We start from the raw sequence: 26,797 nt of genomic DNA, 5'->3' as shown, positions 1-26,797 counted from the left end.
GAGGCCGCTCTTGCTTTTTTAAAAAAGTGAAACACAACGTTCAGCTCATCAATTTACCTTCCCTCTGAGTTTATTTCTCCGCAAAAATAAACTATCAAAACGAATCTCTGTTTTCTACTAAGAATATGAAACTGGAGGACTAACAGCTTTGGAAGAGTGTCACGTCACATTTTCATGGAGATAGATTCCTCCAGGAATCTTGTGAGGAGGATTTACGGCATCTCTCCCTGAGAGGAAGGCTTAAAATGTTGAAAGGACTCTGCATTAGAGGTGTATTCCAACCAGTGATCACAATCACACATTTCTGAACACTCTCTGCCCACACACTTCCTCCAAACTGGAAATATGTCAAATGGCAAAAAAAAAAAGAAAAAAGTCAGCAGTGAAATATTGTTTCTCATAATTTTTTAAATAAAAGATAGTGGGAGTTACTCACCGAGGCAGAGGTTGGAAGTGATCATATGGCATCACCTCTTTGAATCCATCACTAGAGGAGACAAAGTATCGCAAAACACAACACAGTAAGTTTATGAGGCTGTGATGTCAAGACAGCAGCCCTGCAGGTTGTCAGAATATTGTGAAAGCATATGTGACAGATGAAAGGTCACTCAGAGTGCTGATTAATAGCAGTTTGGGCTCAAGGAGAAATGTGTAAGAATCAGCCAACTGTCAAATGTCCAAACTGTCATACTCCAAACAAATAGGGGGCAGCATATAACCAGAAAGTTGGTTATTGCCCCTTTAAAGGTGTAATAAAGTGATAAAAGAGTGTCAAAAGAAAATAATTTTTATTGCCAATTTACTGTTTCTACTCTTTGGCCTATCAATCAAATCCATTGATCCATTCTTTCATAAAAGGGCTGCAAATGAGTGTTTTACTTGTTTGCTCTTCTGGCAGGTGTTAAAAATCTGAGCTCTATCTCATCAGATCCTGAGCAAAGCTTCTGCAGCAAAACCAAAAATGCCTGTGACAGAGACGGTATTTAATCTCTGCTAAAAGTAATGTAATAAATGTACTTCCCAAAATGATGATTTAATGTTCATGTAATTAAATGTTTAAATGTTTGCTAGTACTGCCAGGCTCACTGAAAATCAAGAGCCCACTCTGAGTCTCAGCTTCAGCAGCTTTGGCTGTTTTTATGTGCATGTTGTTATATAAGCTTTATGATTCACTGTATGTGCTGCTTATTCAAAACTGTTGCGGTGTCTGTTAAATGTTAACGGTTTTCATTTACAGATAATAAAATACATAGTGCTGTACTTTTTTATGCCTCTGTACTTTGCTCCTTGCATCTATGTTACGGAGCAATTCAAACATGTAGCCAGGAGCTGCAGATGAAAACTTCTTTTCACACTGTACTGGGTGTTTCACATGGAAAACATCATGATAGCTTGGCCTGATGGTGGCGCTAGAGGAAATGGAGCGGTGTCACCAAAGTCTGTAGGTTTCTTACATAAATGTTCCTGAAATGTTGTTTTTTGTGGCATCAAAAATGTAAAACACAGCTTATCTCTACCCGTCTTTGCAGGGGTCCATGTTGCACTCTTTGAGCTTTGGTGTGGGCTTGGTGTTTTCAGGATAGCTGTTGCAGTAGTGCTCAGGCAGGGTCTGGTTGGAGCGGATGTCTGTGCATTCTGCGGAGTTCAGTTGATAGCCTGAGGGAACATATTGGACACAGGACACTAAAATGTATGTTACAGATATTAACTGGTGCAGCTGGATATACAAGCTGAGGATCAATCCAAAAAAATCCAAACGTTAAATCATTTTTCAAGCACATGGCTGATTGATGGCCGCCTCACCTCCTCCACAGGTAACAGAGCAGGGGAAGAAGTCAGTCTCTCTCCACTGGTACCTGATTGGTTGGTAGAATAGAAACTGGACAACTGTGTCCTTTGGTCCTCCATACTTCATCTGGACAGCATGTGGGGTGACAGAATAGTACAGAAGAACAGCATAATGTTAAGTAGCGTGGGGTAGAGGAGATGATTAGAGTGCAGAATAACAGAAGGAAGTAGAGCGCAGCTGAGCTCAGTAACAAATCTCATGAAGGACAAACCAAAAGAACAAGAATTTTTCCAGCTTATGTTGGAACCAGAGTACTGGCTCTCAGCATCCACTGAGCCTGTCTTCTACAGGTCCACACTTCTCTAGTGGTGATTACAAATCTCAAGTGGGTACAAGTTAGAGACGACCTGTAGAAGTGACCTGAGAATCAGAGTAAAGGTCATGGTCAACGTTCCCCTTAAGTAACTGAACAAAGTTCAGTTTTTGTGTGCTGGTGTTTCTTCCGGTTGATTCCCATCCAGATACTCACTAAATCACAGAGTAATGTCAACCCACGGCCCCACGGCCCCAACACCCACACACACCCGTTCTCGTCCCTTTCCTTTTTTAATCACATTCTTGTTCCACATAACTATCAGTTGAGTCTAAATCGAGAGTGAGAGAGAGAGCAGACGCAGATCCTCACACAAAGTATTATCAAGAGACACATAAGGAGCTTTATTTTAGAAATTCATCAGGTTATTAGAGAGATCAGCTCTGTGATTAGAAAAGAAAGAGGAGCAGAACAGCTTGTTGATCGGAGTAATGTGCTTCTGGTGTGAACAGCAAGGCTGCTGCTGGTGTGAGAACTGACATATCATGGAACTTCCACCTCCTGTCTGAATCCGGTGTCACGCACAGATGTGGATAAACTCATGGCTGCTGCAATTGTCAGCATCTAGTTACCTACAGAAACGACAGCGTGTTTAAGCGGAGTTGATTTTTTCTGAAGCGGAGGTAGTTTCTGATACAGCTCGACCAGTGTCACCAAACACACGAGCTGTTTAATGTGTAACTCAGAAATCAATTTATATGCAGTCTGTCCTGCTAGCTACTGGTACAGTATAGTAAATCAATTTGTCACTCAGCCTCAAGCCCATTGATGGCATTTTGTAATTTCAGAGGCAGTCACATGGTGTATGAGACACAATTTGGTTTTGGTCTCTTTTCCAAACACTAAGGCACCAAACCTGGAAACTTCATTGTGACCACAAGTCTGCAAGAAGCTACACACACAGTCACTACACCTGATTTCTGGTTCTCCGAGAAAGAGTTCAGAGGAAAACAACTGCGCATAACAATTACACTTTCCAAAATATTAAACTGTTTCTTTCTGAAAGGCTCAGTAATTCCCCTAAAACAGCTGGGTACTGTTGTTTTTAGCAAACACGATTCAAACGAGAAAATGGTGCCTTTGTTGGGGGACTATTTTCAGCTGCAGATCTGCTGCGAGTATTTCTGGCAGCAGGACGGTGTGTGTGTGTGTGTGTGTGTGTGTGTGTGTGTGTGTGTGTGTGTGTGTGTGTGTGTGTGTGTGTGTGTGTGTGTGGACTAAGTCAAAATAAACTACAGTTTGTGCCTTCATGGTAACCAAGAAGCATTTCGCTCAGTGTGACGGTGTGGCTAATAATGTTTTGAACAGTCCTTGAAGAGTGACACGGACACAGGGGAATTAGATATGTCAAACTTCTAAATACACACAACACAGCAGGATCCATCCATTATTGGTTTGGGTGTTTCCATGGGATGAAAAAAAATCTAGAAAACCACCAGACTTTTTCTTTAAAAATATCCAATAGTGTAAAAGAGTGACAATATTACTGCTCACAATGGTGAAGTCATTGCAAAAATGCTTTGATCTTCATAGACAACTGTGTGGACAGCCTGTTAAGATGAAGTCCTTGTCTCTGCTGCAGCATAAAAAGGCTTATGAAACAATACAGTCACTACAATTAGGAAGATTTATTTCTCTTTAGGTTAAGGAAGCCTCTCCAACAGTAGTACCTTCACAATCTCATTTAAAAAACCCTGCATTGCTAAATATTATGCAGCAGACTGATTTATTTATGCTGTATCTCTTGTATCAATAATGAAATATGCACATGTGAGGCTGAAAGTCTTAAGGCTGTTGTGCTATGATCCTAAGTCTGTCCTCTTTCCTTTGCTTCACCTTGATTATGTAATCAGCGTTGAGTGGACCATGTGTCCTGAGTGTCTGCCGGTCCATCCCTCTTTGAAAGTCCAAGGAGGTGTTCCCTATCACATAGGAGCCTGTAGACACCAGACTGGTCTCCTCCTTCTTTCCCTGAAGAGAGACAGCTTCGATGGCTGAGGGGGAGACAGAGCAAGTGGGACAGACGTCGGTTTACAGTAACTTTCAATATAAATTTCACGTTTTAACTTAAAAAGTAAAAACAGAGAAAAAAAAACATATTGACATGTTCCATCTTTGGCTCGCTCCTCAGGATTTTACAGTTATAAGAGTAAATGTTAAATGGGCTGCACTTATACAGCACTTTTCTAGTCTGATCGACCACTCAAAGCACTTCACACTACAGGCCTTTCACCCATTCACACACACACACACATTCATGCGCACACTCATTCACACACTGATGGTACGAGCATCAGAGCCAATGTGGGGTTTTACAATTTTGCCCAAGGACACTTTGACATGCAGACTGAAGGAGCCAAGGATCAAACCACCGACCCTCTGATGGGTGGATGACCAGCTCTACCTCCTGAGCCACACTCATCAAGAGTACTGCACTGTCAGCTGCTAATCTCACAAAAAGTATGAAGTCATTCAAAACTAAGAACTGTAAAGACACATGAAAAGGAACTGTTTGATAAAATATGTGCAGCAAAATATCATCATGTTTTCATCAATCAGTCCAGTTTGGCTCAGGAAGTAGCCCAGGAGAGGGGACCTGTCAGACATCCAAATCCATCAGAACTGACTCATTTCAATGAGCAGGAGCAGCAGTTCCACTACAAGACATTTGAGCTCCTCTCCATATCTCTTAAAGGTAAATATAATGGCCACGCTGTGAGTGAAATTCATTTTGTTCCCTTGTATGTGTGAAACCTGTTGGTATCTGTATATGCACAGAGTTTTCAGCTGACTCCAGTGGTGCCTCGTCTGTGGCAGCATTACACACCCAGAGCAGCTGCTCCAGCTGTCTGTTGACTCCAACATAAACCTACCCACAGCAGCACTGGACGCTTTGAGCTTTGACATTCACATTAGAGAGCAAGTTAATATTCCTCAACAGAAAAAACACAGGAGCCTCCTTTATGTCAACAGCATTTCAGATATATATTTGTTTTAATCTCAGTGTTGGATAGCAGAAGGCTCTGTGACATCATCTGCATTACCATGACAATGACCACTTTTTCAGATGGATTTAAAGTTAATATTCACCCCTGTGCCAATTGATCTTTGATATGTAATTAGTGTATTTACTTATTATTTAGTTACCACTGACAAATGTAGTTTGGCAATTTCACAATTTCACCTGCACACAGTACATTTCTCATCTACACACCTGGACCAGACCAGACCACATTAACATGTTGAACAACGTTGTCTGGTTGTTTGCATAATTTTTCCCAACTGTTGTTGCTAATTATTATATTAGTATGTTACTGCTAATGTGTTAGTGTAAGAGCGAGCTGATGAAGTGTGATATTTCTGTTCTCATATGTCCATAATTACAGCAGTGTATCTGCGTATATAGAAGCCAGCCTACATAAATATTGTTATTGGCCTAAATATAATAACGTCATTTCCCTCTGTTTGTCAGGTAAAGTGCCTGTGGATAGTTCCATAAACATACCCACGCTGAGAGTTGCCATCATAACCTGGGAGCAGCCAGGTGAGACTGCTTAGTAGTGAACGTAGCCACAGTGCAGTCCATATACATCTGGACAGTCTTAGTCAGACAGTTTCAGTCCTTTTTACTTTGTAATCCAGCACAATGGGCTTGAAATGAAACAATGCCTGAGACTGAAGAGTTGACTCTGAACTTTCAGGGAGTTTGATTGTTATGATAACAGGAGTTATGTTCAATCTGAGCATGTTGTGTGATTTGTATGAACGCACAACTGAAGCACATGAGGAGTTTTTTTTTGTGACCCAGTGGACTGTTGATGAGCAGCAAAGCCAGCCACCTGATTTCAGTCCAGCGTAGTGAGTGTGTCACTTACTGAAAACCAGACAGACCAGGATAGCAAACTCATGTCTATATGTCACAGATTTCATCCAATCAAATGACTCTTGCGAAGAGCAAGAATCATTGGATTTTCATGATATTTCCTTCTCATGAAAAGAAGTAATTCAAAATCAAAACAGTTCTGTGTGAAGAGGGCCCTGTGCTGCCAAAGGTGAAAATATGATTAGACCTCTGACAATATTTAGTTTCAGAGGAGTTCATGAACTTGGGAGCTGGGTTAGCCAAAGCTGAATGTGTGTTTGATTTCCTTTCTTTCACTGTGGTCTCCCTCTTTCCCTTCAGCCTCTCTCTCTCTCTCTGGTGCTCTACATCCACCACACTGATCTCCTGGTAGTCGATGAATGATCTGTTAAAGTAATTCCAGGGTCACTCCTCAATTCTGAAACATCTGACAAAGCACACATCCAGTAAATCCTGCAGCTCTTCGGGGTATTACACCGTTGGAACTTGAGTATATTAGCAGGGTTATGGCTCGTGGACATGTGCAGGGTTTATCTGCGTTCATCGTGGGCTGTTGCACTCCTTTCAACTGACAATAAAACAGGTCAGGAAAACCCAAATGACAAACAAATACTCAAAACACTCTGAGCATGTAAATCACAGGTTTCAGGCTAAGTAGGCCTATTTTATTTCTTTCATATCCAGAATATGGAGGATTTTAAGGAAAACCTTTATGTCCTTAATCCACATTCAAATCCATATTCTAAAGGACTGTATCATAAGATTACTATAATTCAGTAACAATAACTTTGGTTCATTTGGCATATGAAGAAAAGAAATATGCCATTTAGTTCTGGTTCATTTTCTGTTCACACAGACTGCAAACAAGGGGGAGTAAACAGACTGACAGAGCTCGACGTTAGACAGGAAGTCGTGTACCTATTTTACTTTGATGCTCACAAAGTGGATAATTATGAACAGCATTAGTTAAGACTACAGTTGGACTGTGTATGATATAAAGAGTTAAACAGGATGATGTAGCCCAACATGATATTAACGGTTCCACTCAACAGCAGGCAAGTTGATTTAATAGTGGTTGAGCTTTTGAATTGGAGCTGAAAACCACATATCTGTTCCCACTCAGTCCTGCAGCTGGTCCACTTTGTGTTTCGCCTGACAAACCAACTGCACCAGAGTTTCACATGAACGAACCTATTCATGCACATGAGGATTGGGAGGGTTTACCACAGGTCAGTTTTGGATCAGGTCCAAACTTTGTGGCACTGTTAAGATCTCTACCGCCGGCCCGAATCATGGCTGCTCCGCTCCACCAACTCAGCTACAGCCAGTCCCAGAGGGGCTGCAGCTCAGCTCAGCCAGTGAGGGACTGATCCCTGACATTCATATGTACAATGCACATAGCCACACACTCTTAAACGAGCACTCTTACATCAACAAGAGCAACAACTTGGATATGAACAATGCCCCTAGTATTTTCTATCATTGATGAAAAATCTATCAAGATGTGCTGTTTGTTATTCACTGATGCTGCTGTCCATTGTACTCAGTCTGCCAGAAGATTCTCAAAGCTGTAGCCGAGGTTTACTGAATAATCCTATTTTTTCATAAACAACAGAAACAACACTTTTTCTGACAGTCATGGTGGAATATTTAAATACGGAAGAGGTCGAAATTCTGTCAGAACTCCAATGAGATGGACTCACCACCAGCTAAGTGGAATGAATTACATGAAAGTCACTTGTTTTCTTGGCAGCAAACTCAGCGCTAATTTCTGTGAAACCCATCTTGGATGCAACATCCTTTTCGTTGGCTTTGAAAAGCTGTGCTCTCCTGATGCAACAGTTATCAGGACAGTCACAAAAATTCTTGGAAAATGTCCTGTGTGTTTATGTCCTGGGATCTGGACCTGCTCAGTGCATCACCCGGTCTGTTGGCTTTGCAGATCAGTGTCGTCCATTTTACACAGCTCAGTCAAATTAAACAGGAATCAAAACCTGATGCCAAACTCCGACATTTGTGAGAAATGAGTGTGGGGAGCAACAAGCGTCTGAGCAGCTATGCTGTTAAAACGCTGCGCCTTTCATAATCCTTTAGATGACTACGGCTAGAGCCACCCAGGACTGGACCAAGACCCTCATTTTCAAATGGTCTCATTCCAGTCTTAGTTTATTTAACAGCTTTCACAGCAGCTCAAACAAACAAGACTAAATGAGCAAATGAACCAGAATTCCCTTGAACTCCAGGTGTGTGTGTGGAAACATCTTTAAAACAAACTATAAAAGTGTACTCATTGTACTTGTGCTTGAATAGCACAGCTAGCATTTTATTCCAATATTTCTAGAATCCAAGATTAAAATGCCAATATTAAAACTACTGTGAGATTATTACCAGCTTCCAAAATAATTATCAGGCTCTCAGTCTCCCTCACACACTTTTTGTAAAATTTAATACAAAAGGGAAAACCATATATCTTAAATACACAAAGACACACCTACATGAAAAACAAACCCTGATTGATTAGACTGCATAGATCATTCTCTACATTCAATCCAAAGACCAACAACAAAAAAAAACTAAACTCCCCTTCAGAGGTAATATGAATTAATTCCATATTTTCTTTTAAAATAATATTAACTCATATGAGGTTTTCTTATTGATATATCTAAATATATGATAGTGTGAATACTGTGAATCAGAAAGTGCACAGGTCTGACATGAAGAGAGTCAGATACAAAGCTAACAGAAAAGCAGAATGACCATTGGTGCATGCAGGGTAGGTAGGCAGGGGGCATTAAACATGCAAAAGAATAAGACCCTCTGTGTGAACTGTTGTTACTCACCTATCAGATCAGGTCCTTTGGCACTGAGTCTGAGAAAGCGGCTTCCCACCGGCACCTCCAGAACTGTCTTCAGAGCTGCAAACACACACCAGGTTGGAAAGGTTTCATTTCAACATTACAACAGCGGTTGCAGATTAAAGGAAAGCCTGTGTGACTTAGTGGAGAATTGAACACTGACAGTTTGGGAGATTTTGGAACGATGCAGGAGCGAAGGAGATTTACAGAATTTTGGAAGAATGGTGCTCCATCTCTCCAGCTGAGCTGAGCTGACTTCATTTTATTACTATTATTCCTGTGAACCTGCCTTGGCAAACTTATAGTGTAACAGGACGGATAGGAAAACAATCAACACATGGTATTAATAAAAGCATCAATGGATGTTTTAAAGTACACAAAATATCATAAATAACAGACCCAAAGACAAAGCAACTTTACAAAGCTGCAGAAACTGTCACAGCCAAATTGTTGGTTTGTCACTTTGGGCTTTATAAATAAAATTAAAACACTTGTAAATTAAAGCCTTGATTTGGAGACGTTATGATGAGGAGCATAGAAGATATTCTGGAGGCAACGCCCTCCATGAATTGTTTTTCAACATCTACAAATATAGTATGTATGTATGTAAAGTTAAAGCTGCACTAATCTCTACCTAAATAAGAACAATGTAAAAGGGTGTGCTCATAAAGATGAACCCACAGAGAATTATCTCTAACTCTGCAGCTGTCCTCAGCTCCATGGAATGATTTAGAATCTTTAAGCTGACAGTTTTGGTTTTATGGCCCGAAGCTTTACTTAGCTAGTGAACATTGTGGAGCATTTATCAGCTAAATATGTGTTTTTTTTCCCCCTCCGGAGTTGGTGGCAACCACAACATAACTCAAACTTATAATTTCTAAATCAAGTTACTAACTTTTCGCTTAAAAATGTTTATGAAAGATCAACAGTGTAGATGTAGAGCCCAGTTCACATTTAAGTTTGAAAACATCCACAGTAATCTGCAAAATATCTGTCTGTGCAAACACACTCTGTTATCCATTAAGGCAACAGCCTCAGCCAAAAGGAAGTCACTAATTCCAAACCGCATGAGAAGATTTATTTTCTTGTTATATGTGTTGCTGCTGTAGAAAACTATGGCGTTCACTTCCTGAAATCTCTTATTTGTTGCACATTAATCTATAACCCTGACAGGCCTGGAAAACCCATCATATCTGCACATCAACAAAATGCTGTTTCTCAAAAATAATTACATGTCCAATCAAAGTCTGAAATCCCACTGCTACATTTGCATTTGGATTTGTTCCTATTCAAGGCTTGGTGTTTGATGCCGTGCTATTATTTGCTTTCATCATAACTGACAATTTAACAGACATCAAGTGAGCAATGCAAGTTTCTGCCGGTTTATTCTGACCTTGAATCTCATCAGCACAATGCATTGTGCAAAATTAGATGGTGAGAAAAGGAAAAAAATGTAAAAGATGAGTCATTCTCAGGGGAGATAAAAGAATCGGGCATATCCAGGGACCAAAAGAATAGTGTTTTAATGCATTCTGCACTCTGTAGGCCTTGGAGAGTTAACTGTTAAAAGACAGGAAAGTATAATATCATGTTCCTAGTTTTGACTGTGAAAACACAGCCATCAAAACATTAAAGTTTAGCAGTGACAGTTTTTTTGACAGTTTGAGTGTGTGTCTGTGTACACGTCTGTCTCTATGAGTACCATATGCAGTATGTTTACCATGTGTAATTATTAATTTGTACGTGGTTACCAGCAGGATTGCACCTGTGTTTGAGGATGGAGGTGCTGCTGAATTACTCCATATTAATGTCATTAGGTTATCACACTCATTGTGTCTATCCTTGTTCCCTCAACACTATTTTTCTATAAAGTTGTATTGCTATGTAGGATAACTGATAGCCAGCTTTGGAGGCTGTCGTTTAGTTGGACCAGTGTTGTCTAAAAACAGTGACAAAGCTTGGCTGAAATGAAGTGATCTTTGACATCCTTGAAGTCTACCCATAATATCAGAATATCATCCTCGCCATCTGTCCAACACTGAGAAAGAGAAAGCTCCAAAGGTCAGTGATGTTCTGGTCTTCTAAATGGAGCCAGGCAAGGACTTTGATCTCACCCCACTGCTCATTATACCGCTGATGAATTTGTTTAGCAGTGTGGCTTTTGAGTGTTATCACCAATAAATGTATGAACATCGTGGGGGGAGGGGGGGGGGGGGGGGGGGGGGGGTAGTGTGAGTAGCCTTGTCCTGTCAAATGGCTTCCATCCACCAGTGCAGCTGCCTTTGCAATTGAGATGTTATTATTTCGCAGCCACAGGTACAATTTACAAAATTTCCCTTTGGAGCAGCCTCATTCATCCCCACATCTGGTCAAGGTTGACACTTCATGTCTTGAAAAGCTTTCTAATTGCAAATACTATACACACCCTGAAGCATAACTGAAAAGCCAGTTTCAATAATAATCTATATTTCTATACAATACATATTTTTTTACTTTAAAGCTGCACCAATACATAGTTTTTTTTATCTTTTATAAATATTAGAAAGTGATGTGTAACATGAATGGTGGTTCTTATAGTGACAAACCTACAGAGAATTACATTTTTTGTTGTCTTTGCAAACACAACATGGAGGAACCAGCGAGCTGTACTGAATTGATAATCATGACACCAACCCGTCTGAATAGTAATGTGGAAATAGCTTGGATCAGACATCCATGGATAGGAAATTGGTGGGTAAAAGTAAGGTTTTTTGCTGATTGAAATTCAGCTCCCTTGCAGTAATAATACAGAAAGCGTTCACAGTGACTCCAGAGACGTCTTTAATAACATTTAACCAAAACCACCATCTTTCCTGAACGTTAACTAAAGTGCTTCAGTTGCCTGAACGTAACCACAGATGAGGATCGTGGATGTGAACTCCAGCGTGACAGTTGTGTGTTTACACCTACACCATCCACCTCCTGGTGACTCTGCTGCCATCACTAAATGTAGCACTTCATCCATTCAAAAAAATGTTTTCAAAATCATTGCCTCTGAACATAAACCAGTTAATTACGTTCCCAATAAACCATATTTCCTGCTGCTGTTCAGCTGTATATGAAGGTAATTCCCAGGAGACATGGTCCACCGTGGAAACTTTGGGTGGGGCTCAGGTTTTGATTTGCAGTTCAACTTTGGAAAGCCTTTTTTCTTCTTTCTTTAAAGGCATTTTCTGTGCATTTCTGCCTCTAATCTTTTGAGTGATAGCAGAGATAGAGAGGAAAGACAGGGTGAAAGAGAGGGGATGACATATAAAGGGGTCGAGTTCGATGCCAGGCTGCTGAGGTAAGGACTCAACCTTGACGCTGCCTTGACACATGATATGACATGAGCTTAACCGGGTGAGCTACCCCCAATACGGGCCTTTTATCAACATGCTTCATGTCATCATCACTCTTCCCGCCTTCATTGGAAACTTGTAGGAGAAAACACAAGCAGCCTAAGGTGACCTGGTTCTTGCTGTGCCTGAGTGGACATCATAGTTCAGGAGTGATGTGTAACACAACACCACCATGCCGGCTTTCCCTTTTCACACAGACGTTAATCCAACTCTGTGACTACCTCAACTGGCACAACACCCCCCGCCCCCCCGTTCCCTGTTTATACCCTTTATACAGAACCGTGAAGCAGAATAAAGGTGCAACATTTCCGCCCTTAACAGGCTTAATATAATGGGCTAATGTAAACTGTCTATTCACACCCTAGCACCTACATGCAAACCATACCCCACTCATTGATTACTATTGTTTTTCCATACTGTTCCTTCCCTACCATTTGATCTTCTGAATAAAATGTATTCTGCCAATGTTCTGTATGACTTTCCTTCCTAGACCCACTCTCTGTAATTTCACCCATATAATGATATACTAATAAACACCCCGCTACGTTAAAATTTGGAACAAAAAGATGGAAAAAAGTGATCAGAAAAGCCAAACAGCCCTGGTTGTCAGCTTCTTATGTTGGCCCAAAGTGGAAACCAAAATCAATAAATGCACCTTTATTTTGGCAGCCTTAATTTGAAAATAATAAGTGCTAAATTGCAGCTTTCATGTCCTATTACCTCACCTTTTCATATTTTGTCCTTCAGCTGCATACGAGCAAGAACACGGCTCGTGTATGATTGAAGTCCCTCACATAAAAGAACACCTCTCCTTCACTGTACTTCCTGCTTGTGGTAAAAAAAAAGTCTCACTGTTTTGAAAGCACTGACTAATGGAGACCACCACACCACAGTCACTGCTGTCCCTAAATCTGCCTGCTTTACAACTGCACTGCAGCACTGATCAACTCCGCAGACCTAAATAACATCCACGTGTGCAGTTAAACGTCAGTGAGCTTTGCTAACTAGTCAATCATGAGACTCTCTTAAGGTCACGCTCACAGCGTACACAAACAGCACAGAGCTAAACGACTGAAAGCATTTACTGCTGTGGAAGGATTTCGGCTTTTCTGCCTGAGAGAAAAAAAAAAAAAACTTCTCACAAGAAGTGTTTCTCCCTCTGTGGTTAAGTGAGGAGGTGTGGTAATGAGCCGAGACCTTTATGGACAAATGGAGTGTTAATTCTATTTTTCCACATTTTATGAAAGTTACTTTTCCTTCTGGCAACAAATGAACACTGAGCTCAAATAATTAAGCTGCTCTGGCTGCCAGCCATGGGGCTTTGCCCCCTAACATAATTATGCTTGGAAACTGCATCTGCAATGTCCTGAATTTATGGGAGCAATAAAATAAATTCAGCTGCAGCCATTTGCATTTGTTGTACTTTAAAATGGAGATTAAATGTAAAGCCAAGTATTTTCAAAAAAGTGACCTTCAAAATAAATTAGAGAAATGAAACACAGATAAGCAGTTATGAGCTCATTTTACATGAGGCTGCTGGACCCGTAAACTGAGGCTTGAGGGAATACTGTAGCCAATTCATATTCCAAATGCAATGACTGATGAACGGTAGAGTCATGAATAATGGATGAGGATAAACAAAGGTGATACTCTGTGTGTCTGTAATAGTAAATAAACTCACTAAACAAAGGACGCCTAAATGGTCGTAATTGGTTTACTGTTTCAGCTCTCTTCTTTAGGGACATTAAAGCTGAAGGCAAGGTAGACAGGACACCAGAGACTAAGACTCTAAATCTGATTGCAAAGCTTACAAATAAGTCTAATAAATACCAAATACCAAGCCTCTAATACAGGGGTGGGCAAACTGTTCCACAAAGGGCCGGTGTGGCTGCAGGTTTTTGTTCCAACCAAGCAGCAGCACACCAGACTTGACTCATTTAATCAACTGATCTCACTCTTCAGACAGTTGATTGGTCAAACTGTGTGCTCATGATTGGTTGGAACAAAAACCTGCAGCCACACCGGCCCTTGGTGGAACAGTTTGCCCACCCCTGCTCTAATAGAATGAGTGCAGGCCACAAGTTACAGTTCAGGCCACTTCACTATGCCAAGCTAGTCTCAGACACACACACACACACACACACACACACACACAAACACACACACACACACACACACACACACACACACACACACACACACATATATATATATATATTCAGCATATACAAAGTAAAACAAACCCTAAGAGGTGTATTGTGTAATGTGATAGTTTCTTGATTCACACATGGCTCTGGAGATGGAAATGTTGGTCAGTCCAGACACCACTTTGGCCCAGACTGAAATATAACAACTGTTGTATTTTGTACAGATAGTCATGGTCCCCACAGGATGAATGCTAATAACCTTGACGATCTCCTGGTTTACCCCCAAGTGCCACTGTGTGGTTGACTTTTTTTTTTTTTTTTTCGTGAAATGTCTCCACAAATTTTGGAGCCATTCCTGTGAAACAGGACACACATCATTGGTGCCAAGAGAATGAATCATAATGGCTTTGGGGATACCCTGACCAAGATGGTTCAGCACCATGATCAGCAAATGTTAGCATGCTAACATGCTAAACTAAAATGGCTAACACAATAAACGATGTGATTGGCCTGTTAGAGCGGAGAGGATGGTGACTGGCTGATATCTGTGTACAGCTGAACAATCCAAGAAGAAAACTGTCTATTTAGCTGCAAGGAATTTAATTTCAGCGATGAAAAAAGGAAAAGCTTGCATGCTGGGGCTCAGCAACAAGTGATTTATTCCAAATTTAATATAACTTGGCAGTGATATTACATTTTCTACATTTACAGTCACAGCTGTATACATTCAGTGTAACATCTAACACCTTTCTGGCATTGCTAAAAAAAAAAAACTCATCGTCATGGGACCATTGTGTTAAAAAGATGCATGCAGCACCTTTATGAAGCAACTGTACTTCTGCAAAGACACAGGTGCCAACCATATCACCAGATACAGCCAGGAATGAAGGGCAGCCTATGGGCTACTTCAGGCAATCACCTCAACCCCAAATGTGCATATATAGACATAGACATAGGTATAGAGATATAGAGCAATAGTGAGATAGAGACAGATGGATAAACAGATGGAGATATGGATAGACATACAGACAGATAAACAGATATTGTAAGTTTGTTATTTGAAAGAGGGGGGATATGTAGCAAGCACATCTTCTGCTCAGTATAGACAGACATATGCATCTGTGAAAGCAGAATGTTGAAGTGAACATGAAGTATTTATGAATTTATTGGTTGGATTGTTTATTTAGCAATATTCCAGAAAACTACAGCGAGTGATGAATACCGATCTCCTCGTCAGCATTCCTCTCTTTAATCTCTCATGACAGACTGAACAATCAATGCTGAGCCAGTTTTGTTGTTCTAAGACAAAGATGGAAACTTCTTAAAACCCATTTGCAAACAAACGTTTTCTACTTGGTTCTTCTTGTTATGCACAGTGTGTTTTGGAAAGACGGGAAAAAAATAAAATCATGAAAAGAGCAGCATTGGCCAAAACAGTTATGAATCTAATCTCTGGGTGTTACATTTTATGAAAACTTGCAAGAGAAAATGTAATTGATGAGTGAATGCTGTAGCTCCATCTGCTTGTGGGTGGGTTGCTGTAGCCAGATGGCATGTAAATAGTCCAGCCATGATAAATAAATGCTGAAGGCAATGAGAGAGGAGCAGGCCAAAACTGAGGTGTCTCCTGAAGGCCTGTGGCCAGCTCAGCAAGGACTGACCTGTAGCCAAGACAGGTGAGAGCCCCAAGTCCCAGCACACAGTTATCCAGCTTATCCCATAGAGCCTGACTGGGAGGAAGGCCGGGCATGGATAAAGCACATATTTCGTCTACTGTTCTGAAACCAGAATATGACCTAAAAAGCTCATGGGCTGAGCTATTTGTGGAGGGACATTTGCACTGGGAAAAGAGGTGTAAAGGTATTTCAGAAGTTTAGAAACTGAACCACAGTAAATGAAGGCATGCACTCAGGTTGGACACAGATGGGGCACCATTGCATTGCAGGGTACCATTGCATCATGGCCGACGGTCAGATACCTACATTGTTCTGATGTCAGGTGGGGTAGCGCCTGTCCTCGTACCAGCCGGCATGTGGAGCCGTCACCGCCACAGACGCCACAGTTATCCTCCCTGGCACCGCTGGCCAGCTGCCGATCACAGCCCACCTCCTGCACACACAAACATGCACACGCACATAACATCAAATCATTAATACACACTCAGAGAGAGATGTGGGGCTGAGGAGACGATGAGAGCTGCATATAAACATTCAGCGGCTGGTTTATGTGTTGCAGTGATACAAACAAGCCTCACAGCGCTCAAAGGTCAGTAATTGATCAACTGATCCGTTGATTGGTGGATAATTGCCATTTAAATAACCAACAAAACATTTCAAGTAATTTATTAAATAAAAACACCAAATATTAAAAGATTCCAGTCTGTCCAGTGCTGGGATTTGCAGCACTTCTCGTCTTCTCTCATTTCATTGTGAACCAGATAGTTTCGGAATATTGTGGCTGAAATACATTGTCCATTTTACTGAATTGTTAAGTTTCAACGTATTTGCAACTTGCCAAATATAGAAATTAACAACATATCTTTATTATATAGATAGAAAATGTAATCCACATCTTACAAAATGGATTTGCAACTTATAGGAGACAGGATATTACAATCCCAGAGGTCATCATAGAAATGGAGGTAAAGCTGAACGTGGCGGCTGTAATTCCTCACTGCACGCTGTGTTAGCATAACTATGGCAAGTAGAGTAGGTCAGATTTTAACTAACCTGCTGTATCCACAGCCATCACAGTTAAAATAAATCCACATCCACAGTTTTAGTTTAGAATTTAGACTCTAACTGATGCTCACACATTTGGTTTACATTGTTCTGTGTCATTGGAGATAAGTTGCATTAATGAACGTTTCTTTGTCTTTGAGTTACTGTGTCTGCTGCATCAGTCCTCCTTCCTCGTTTGGCCAAAAGAGGAGGCTGAGGGTGGAGCCCGGTTAAATACAGAGGCCCAAGAACTGGACCAGACCATAAACTGCATCAGCATGGTCTGGTCCAGGACAAAGAGTTTCTTTGTACTGAGTTCGAGTTACCGTCTATGTTGTTTCCCTCTTCTTGTTTTCAGTGGTCTGATCAGTCAGTATATATGTCTCGTCCTGGTCTCACTTTGTTTGGTCAATTAGTTGAGTTAAAGTCTTGTTTTGTTACCAGTGGCTTCTGAGTACACTTCTGTTTGGTTCACCTCTTTTAAGGCCCAGCTACTAAAAGTGCTTATTTTCATTCATTTGTATTTTTGACATGTTTCTTTGGGGGAAATAAAACCCAGTTTTTGAAAAGTAAACCTGTGTCTGTTTGTCCTTTGCTTGGTTCCTAACACCAAACTTTACTCACGTTTCTTTCTCCCATGTTACAGTAACAGTCTCATTGTTCACTACCATACCCACCATTTTTACATTTCCAGCACCCCATATGCTAAATGTATGTACAATGTGGAGGACTGGTAACCTGGAGTTTTCAAGCCGTGGCCCTCCCTGTAATCCTCCTTCCACAGAATGCTCTATGTTAAAATTCAATGAGCATAACATGAATAAAAACCATGAATAAAAAAAAAGAAGAAGCATGTATAATCAGTTTCATCTCCACATCTCTTTTCAGGTCACAGGATCCTTGTACGTAGTCTCGAGCAATACAAATGCATGACAAATTATGAGTGATCCCAGTATTACTGTGCAGGCACTGTTTCCAAAATCCCCATGAGGTGCAATTGACACAAATGTAGCAGTACATTTAAATTAGACTTCTTGGGTTTCAAAAACAACTGCAAAGATTTAAACAATGAATAATTAACCAATTAGAAGAAAGGATTTTGAATCCATTCGTGGTGAGCTATGATATTCCTCCTTTACTACTGCCTGCACAAACCAATAATGCCCTGTTAAGGATAATATAGCCAGATGTTCATAGTTAGTTTGCCCACATACACTGCTGATTACTTGGTCAAACAACTGAAGAGCAGCTAAGGTGGATCAGGCAGTTAATGTAAATCACCACTTCACTCACATGGCCTCTGAGTGCAAGATGTATCCAATGGACTCTTTTTTATTGTGCTGTACTTCAGCTGTCAGTGTTCTGCTCGCTGTTTTGCTGCCATACCCTGCTGCTTCTGCTGCTGTCTGCTTGGCATGCGGTGAGCCCCACCTCCACCTCAGCATCTGCCTGTAGGCTCTGAGTCTGGGTTCCCCTAAGGTGGAGTGTGCTATCATCACTCCCCACTCCCTGCCGGGCTCAGTGCTTCCTTGTGGGGACTGACTAAGTGAGAACCTAGCTGCCACATATCAACACTGAACATATTCTACATTTCCATAACGATGAATCCCATGTGAGCAGTCTCGCCTATATCATGCTGACATGAAACTTTCTGTGGTTGTGAAAATATTGACTGTAAAGGCAGTAGTTCATGTAGTGCTGCAAAACATCTAGGGGAGGAAGTCACAAGGGTTTAGTCAACAAGGTGAGACTGCTAAATCCACCATGAAGATGGCTACTATCTAATTTTAACCACATAGTTTTAGTTGCCTAAACTTGTGGCTGATTAAAAAACACCAAGATACATTTGTCACCTAGGTATAAGGACTGGTTGTCACCTGTGGGCAATCAACATAAGCAATAACATGATCATAAGATTCGATAATGGACAATTGCGCAAAATGCTTGCCTACATTCAATAAACACACCCTGAAACTGTAGCTTTTCCTGAACATCACACCTTGCAGCAGTGATCTACAGGTGTACTCCAGTTTCCTGTGACATCACCGTTGGGTGTGGTAACAAAGCACACCTCTGACAACACCATCATGCTGGAGTGAGACATGAAAAGGGATTGAAACCTCCAATCCACCCTTCCTGTCCACCTTTCAAACACACACTAGCGGACTGTCAAACACTAACAAACTGTCCAACATGGACACAGCTCCTTGTGACACTGGGCTGAATAATGACACTGTCCTCATCAGAGAAATTGCACAACATTGATCGCTGACCTCCTTCACTGCCTATAGTATTTTTACATTTTCCTGACAAGTGACATTTAGACATTAAATTTAGACTTTTCCCAACCCAAAAATATTATGTTATACCTTAAATCATTTTAACACTGTACTGTATGTACCATCAATTTTTGTGCAAAGACTGAGATGTTAGACTTACCAGTAAATTCTATTCCAAGTAAAGTCTGTTTAGCAAATAAAAAGGTAAGCTGGGTCACCTGAGTTTGATTTCATTAGGACTGCTCTCATGGATACACACAGAGACACAGGCTAATGTAGATATGTTGAGGCTTGTCATGTTGAGTTACTGTGACAGCCTGACAAAACAAAGTGGCACATACAATGGATAACACAACACTGCACACTGCAGCTCTCCTCCACTTTACTCCCAGGAATTGTATTTATTTTCTCTTCTCCTTGTATACAGCTGGATTTCATGCTGCCGTGTGGTGTATTATTAATCCATATACATGCACTAGAGGAAGGATTGGCCTCATTCCGTCACTGACAAACTTCCTGCTACAGTACCACAGCAGCCCAGCACCCCTTCCTGAGCTCCGTGCCATTTCATCCCTGCCATGCCCAGGGCCCTCTCTGCATGTCGGGATCGCCAGCAGCTGCAGTTTGAGCACACATCCATCAACCAACTCCAATTATCACTGTGAAGAACCTGTTTGTGTGCCTGGTCTGGTTGTTAGGAGGATTTTCAGTTTAATGATGCAACAGAAGAAGCCTGAGTAAACCGAGTTTCTCCAAAAATTGCTTTTTACTCAGGCAGATTCTGTCACATCATTCAAACTAAGTTCAACTTGAGTGGCCAAGTGCTAGCCAAACAACCGTAACCAAAATGGAGGGGGGTAACTTTTTCTAGCTTACAGGAAATGAGCTCCACTTGTGTCAGTTTTTTTTTTTTTTTTACCTGGGCTCTTGCCAAACAGCAAACAGCTTCCCAATACTGAAATCTCCTAATACTGAGGCCCTGTCCACACTAATGTTGATCAATTTGAAAACAGGCCTTGTTCAGTGCCCGCTATTTCAGCCTTCCACCCACACAGAGTTGATACATCCCTTCGGGGACAACAGAGCTTTATATGTTGCTGTTTGGACTCAGAAAACAGATCTTTGTAGATCTTTTGAAATCAGCTGAATGATGAATGGCAGCCTGCCTCTCTCACTCAGTTTGTATCACAGCACCTTCACATTTTGTCACGTCTGTCGGTGAAAATGAACACACGATGAAAGTCACTGATTAACTGAGAGTTAATTGTTGACACAGGAAACAAGATGGTCTCTGTTGTGAGATGTTAATGTTGTCTTTGATCTGTCTCTGATAACATTACTCACTGAGACGTAATGTCACTGAATGCAAGGAGCTTCCTGCAGATACATTCAGGTTGGTGAATAAGTCTTTGGGGAATCAGTAATAAATTAATTTATCCGTTCGTTTGTCGATCACAATATTGTTTAGCTTTAGACTCTATATATACTGTATATACGCACAATTAATTATTTATATACTGTATATCAAGGCCAGAGTAATGTTATGCTGTCCTCTGTGCTGACATATGAAGATGCAAAGGTGCAAAGTTTTGATGAAAGGCCCACACAAATATAATCCATGATCCTTTCAACCATAAAAGTATCTCTTCTTATACTGCAGCTTTTTTTTAATGTAGCATATAATGCTGTAGAGTTATTATGGCCCCAGACATTGACAAACACATTAGGTCTCCCTCAGGAAGATAAACTCTAATGGAATGAAAAGAGCTGGGACAGCACAGGGGGGCAACACTGTGGGACATGCACAGGATCAGTTATGTTTTTATAGCTATGGTTGGCAAACATTTTCAGCTTGTCATATAATTACAGCTCAATTTCATTTCATTTTCATTTCCCAGGATGTTATAGCAGTGAGTCATTATATACAAGGTCAGGGCCTTGGAAGAAAACCAAATGAGATGCTGCTTCATTAAACTGTGAACTGCACCCGAGCTATTCCTGCTAAGACATGTTAAAATGTCTGCTGTGAAAAAGCTTGGTTAAATTTGAAAATCGTAAATAATGTAACTCTAAATGGCATCAACAAGTATGAATTAAAGGGCTGTCACTTGAAATGATAGATGATGGCAACAATGCTGTATATTTTCTGTCTAAAGAGAGCTACTGGCTGTAGGCCTTCAAGTGTGGCCATTCATAATAGATATAACATGGTCGGGTGACAAATTGTGCGACCTAGATTGTATTGAGTATACTGAAATCTCTCCTCCATATGCAGTGTTGTGGAAGCAGAGGAGGTTTGCAATTAATGGGTAAAGCTTCGGCCATGTACTGGAATCCCTGCCCTGCCTGGGAAGCTCTGTTTAACAAAATCCTTTTTACTATCTCGTGTGCAGGGTTAAGCTGGTGAGTGAGTCAAGTGTGTTACACATTTCCAGCAGACAGAATGGGAGAAAGTGAAACAGTAAAACCTGGAGAGCGGTGATTGCAGAAGATAAGGGAGAAGAATGGTGGGGTCTTCAGTTAGAAAGCTCTGAAAACAGACCAAAGACTTTTCAGAGATGTTGAACATGTTTATTTTCTGTTTAACTGGGACAGATTTCTAATTATTAATTTCTAAGGAAATTAATAATTTTGTTACTCATTACACATTTAGGTGTCACTTTCAACCACAAACAGAGCTGTACTGGCTGTCTCTGAGGAGGAGTAAGAACTTCATTTCAAAATCACTTTTTACTCCTTCAAGGGACGCCTTTTTAATTATTTAAACTAAATATTAGAAATTATTCCACCTTCGGCAACCCAAGGCCTTTACTGGAAACATCAATGGCAATAACTTATGCAGTTTGCCATTCAAAGCAGGGCTAGGAAATGGGAAGCTTTGGGTTGGCATTGTGCTTTTGAGGGTGCAGCTGCAAAGATCCAAAGGAGAAATCTGGCTGTTAGTGACTGAGCTTAGGTGTAATTCTGAGGATTAGAAGCACATAATGCTGTGTAGCATCTTTGGGGTGTGCCGCCACGCTATGCTAAAATATGTCAGATTACTGCATCTGAGAAAAGTCGAGGTTGGGAAAACTTGAACCGAATTTTTCTCCTCTGTTCAACTGACATACTATGTGCTACTATTCAGAGTGAAGGGAAGGGATTTCCAGTTCAACTTCAAACAGAATTAAAAGTCCTGGAGGATATGATAACCAGAATGAATTGCCATTTCGCATTACTTTATTCATTCAGCCTGTTATTGTGTACGTTAACTGATTTTATCTGTTGCGAGGGGGATTATCTTGTTTTGATTTGCCCTAATCAATATTTATATATTATATTTTTATTATTCTGTTTTTTTTTTATAGAGTCCTAAGCCCCTGGCCCATGCTCTGAGCTTTTATCAGGCTTATTCATTTAATACATATAAAATAATTATATTAGGTGAGTTTAATATTCATGTGGACATTGACAATGACCCTTAGTACTGCACTGATCTCATTATTAGACTCAGTTGGATATTCTCTAAATAAATCTCACCATCCCTGCTACCTTGTTCTTTCCTATGGCATCAAAACTGAACATTGTAATTGTAATACTCTTTCCACAGAATCCTCTTCTTTCAGACCACTGTTTCATTACTGGACTATCATTAGGCATAACTGTCCTTACTAGATGTCAATCTGATGATTCTGATTTCACCAGAGCATCATTCATTGCCATGTCTCAACATGAGATTCCTTATGGTACTAGACACAAATGTTAGATATGGAGTTCCACAGACTACGTGCTTAGACCAATTCTATTCACCTTTTATATGCTTCCCTTATGCAACATTACAAGGTAACACTCCATAAACTTCCATTGTTATGTAGACAATTGTACTTATCAGTGAAGCCACAGGAAATCAATTAGTTCACTAAACTTCAAACATGACTTAATGACACAAAGACCTGGATGACCAGCAATTCTCAGCAATTAAACTCAGACAAAACTGATGTTATTAGACTTAGCCCCAAGCATCTCAGAAACACCTTAGATAACGATATAGTTACTCTAGATGGTATTACCCTGGTCTCTAGTACCATAAGGAATCTCATATTGTCTTTGATCAGGATGTGTCCTTTAATTCCCCCACAAAGCAAACTTCAGGGACTTCCTTCATTCACCTACGTAACTTTGCAAAAATCAAACACATCGTGTCTCAAAAAGACGCAGAAAAACTCGTCCATGCTTTTGTTACTTCAAAGTTGGATTATTTCAATTCCTTATTATCAGGCTGCTTCAACAAGACTCTGCAGCTGATTCAAAGTGCTGCAGCTTGAATACAGACAGGAACCAGGAAAACAGACCACATTTCTCCTGTATCAGCTTCTCTACACTAGCCAGAATAGAATTTAAAATCACCTACAAAGCCCTCAATGGTACAACACCCTCATGTTGGGATCTCATAATTCCCTGTTACCCCACTAGAACACTGTGCTACCACTAGAAGGAGGCAGATCCTTCAGTTAGAAGGCTCCTCTACTGTGGAACCATCTACCAGTTTGGGATCTGGAGGCAGACCCACTCTCCATGTGTAAGAGCAGGATAAACACCTCCCTCATTGATAAAGCTTATAGTTAGTTCTGGCTCAGTCTTTCCTTGAACCATCCCCTAGTTATGCTTCTATAGGCCTAGACTAACAGGGAACTTCCCATGATGCAGCGGGCTCCTCTCTCCTCCTCTCCATCTCCATGTGTTCTCATATATATAGCCTATCATCAATACATGTTACTAACTCAACTTCTTCCCTTTCTTGTAATTCTGTTTTTTCTCTCCTCTCCTCTCCTCTCCTCTCCTCTCTTCTCTTCTCTTCTCTTGTCGCTCTCTGCAGGTTCATCTGCCTCCAGAGCTATAGAGTCTGGATCTGCTGCTGTGGGCCACCTACTGCCCCCATTATTAGTCTCATTAATTATTATTATTATTATTAGTCCTATTATTAGTCTTATTATCAGTTTAGTAGTTTTACTATTGTTATTGTTGGTCTTTTTATTAGTCTTATCATTACTTGTCGTATTATTGTCTTGTTGTGTTATTGTCTTAACATTAGTATTAGCTTTGCTATTTTTATCATGTCAAGTCAAACACTCTGCAGCCCTCTGGTCAACACGGCTGTAATATTACCTCACAGCTTGTCTGTACAGGAGGAACAGCATAAGCAGTGCATTAGCAGAGCAGCAGCTTCAGTGTTTCCTGCGTGTCAGGATGTGTTCAGGCACAGTACTGAGTTGTAATTCACCTGCGTTTTGGCAGCGCTCAGGGCTCAGAACACAATCACTGTAGTTAAGCATGTGAAGCAAAAGAAAATAGAGTTAGCATGAAACTATGCTCGGGTCCTTTATGTGGTCTGTCTATACAGAAGCATGTATGTTCCATCAGATGGATGACTGACAAATATGAAATGAAGCAGATAAGCTTTGTAGTGCTGGCTTGGTTAAGCAGACACGTGAAGGTGTGAGTGTGCTTGCTCATTGGATGGTTGAACATTATTCAAAGTTTTCTGACATTTTCTGAAACTGACACTTCACATAGCAAAGGTGCCAGGTGTGCAAAGATGAGAATGATTGAATGAATGAAGATGAGAAAAAACTATAAAAACCCTAATTACCTTAAGATGTGACTGGCTGACAGTTTGTAAAAATGATTTTCCTGTCAGACATACCCTGACTTAATTCTGTCTTACACCCCACAGCTGAAGTTTTATTAATCGTTTTATGGGCTTACGTTTAACGCCTCATGGTGCTTTAAATGCTATAACCATGGTTACTTCAGCCTGAGAAAGATAACATCGTACAGACATGAAAGCATGCACGCACTTCACATACATAAACACACACTCAAGGATATTGTATAAACAAAACAGAAGCATTACGGGTAATTTTGCTAATGGCGGATGACCAGAGTTTGGCACCGTGACTGCAGATCCACAGATTACGATGTAAACACTGATATGTAATAGAGTTACTGAAACACTACATGTAAACACAGGCTATTTTTACCCGTGTGTCCTGGAGTAGAGCCCATCACCGCTCCATTACCCTTCTGCTACTTGACATTATTTATGTATGTACACATTTTACAGTGTGTAGTAGAAGGAAGCAGGGAGAAGTTATGCAGTTTAAAAGCTACTTTACCTATGAGTGACAGTGTGAGTGTACCTGTGAGTGTGCTATTGTAGCCTTTTCTGACAGCTGCAGATAGGGAAAGGTGTAAGCCTCTTATGACTTGTGTATAAAGATATCATTAGAGGATACTGAGCAATTTCAAGTGTCATATTGTAAATGCCTCTGCCTTTTCCACTGAAGGAGCTGCATTGTGAGCTGTCGCTGTATGATTATAGACAGCTGGATTTGCATAATTCAGCATGTTGTTAATAGATGTGATGAGGATGCTACTTCGTCAGAGGAGAAATAACCTCTTTTTCTCCCACAATTCCCTTTGCTCTTCACTCCTCTATTCCTTTTCTTCTGTCAGAATTTTCCACAATTTTTCTTTGCTCTTGCTGTTTTGCCAGAGCTCCTTTCCAATTCGATGTCATTATTAACTTTGACGTTTTCATTTTAATGGGTCAGAAAGGTGATTACCTTATACCCATGTAAGTTCAACTTCCTCAATATCAGGGGGAGCTCTGAATGACCATGGGTTTGGTAGAGCGCACTGAGGGTTGTGATACTGCATCATAGTGGCTAGAGGCATTGTTATTACAAAACCTGTTATATATTTTCCCATTCCATTTTTTATGATAAAAAAATGCATTACCAGCTGGTGGTAGAAATGCATTCATCATCAGATAAGCAATACTTTACCTGTACCTTTGTGTGTTTTTGAATGTGAAATGTAAAAAACAAACAAACAAACAAAAAAGTCACCATGGCTGGCTGTTAGCTGGAGTGCAAAAAACACTGCCAAGTGTGAATGTGTTATTTTCATCTTCATACAGCCTGAAATACGGTCAAACTGACAGCGACAACAAATGAAAAAAACAACAAGCCGTCCAGAACTCATCAATTCTTGTTTTCCACTTCAACAAAGCTGATGGAAACACATCTAAATTCACTTGACAGTTGGATGAGAACTCTCATGGCTCATAATAGGTTCGTACTACACTGCCACTTTCTGTTACATCACCTATGTGCCAAAGAGTATATATAAATAATTGTTTTGGAAATTAGTCTGTCAAGTGTTGTACGTGTGCTCCTCCTCCTGTCATGCAGTCACAAACAGCCTCTAATCACGCAGCCAGGGAGTGGAAGCTGTCCACAGTAAATCCCACTCTGTGTGTCCTAAAACAAAAAGCTCAACTAAATATAGAGACTCTGACACGATTATGACACTGCAGGGACCAGAGTTTCCATGTTCCAGCTCATCCAT

General features: G+C 40.6%; 1 protein-coding gene across 1 annotated transcript in view; it reads right to left on the bottom strand.

The window, feature by feature from the left end:
• The window catches only part of adamtsl3 (ADAMTS-like 3), a 131,164-nt gene that overhangs the window by 5,698 nt on the left and 98,669 nt on the right, over window positions 1–26,797 (bottom strand). Inside the window, exons 7-12 of the mRNA XM_041042925.1 lie at window positions 16,389–16,515; window positions 8,865–8,939; window positions 3,999–4,156; window positions 1,804–1,915; window positions 1,518–1,656; window positions 437–487 (exon numbers count right to left, since the gene is read on the bottom strand). Coding sequence (XP_040898859.1) covers window positions 437–487; window positions 1,518–1,656; window positions 1,804–1,915; window positions 3,999–4,156; window positions 8,865–8,939; window positions 16,389–16,515 — 662 coding nt within the window. The remainder of the gene's footprint in view (window positions 1–436; window positions 488–1,517; window positions 1,657–1,803; window positions 1,916–3,998; window positions 4,157–8,864; window positions 8,940–16,388; window positions 16,516–26,797) is intronic.

Source organism: Toxotes jaculatrix, chromosome 1 (genome assembly GCF_017976425.1).
Source record: "Toxotes jaculatrix isolate fToxJac2 chromosome 1, fToxJac2.pri, whole genome shotgun sequence".
Classification (NCBI taxonomy): domain Eukaryota; kingdom Metazoa; phylum Chordata; class Actinopteri; family Toxotidae; genus Toxotes; species Toxotes jaculatrix.
This window is presented reverse-complemented; position numbering and strand designations above follow the sequence as displayed.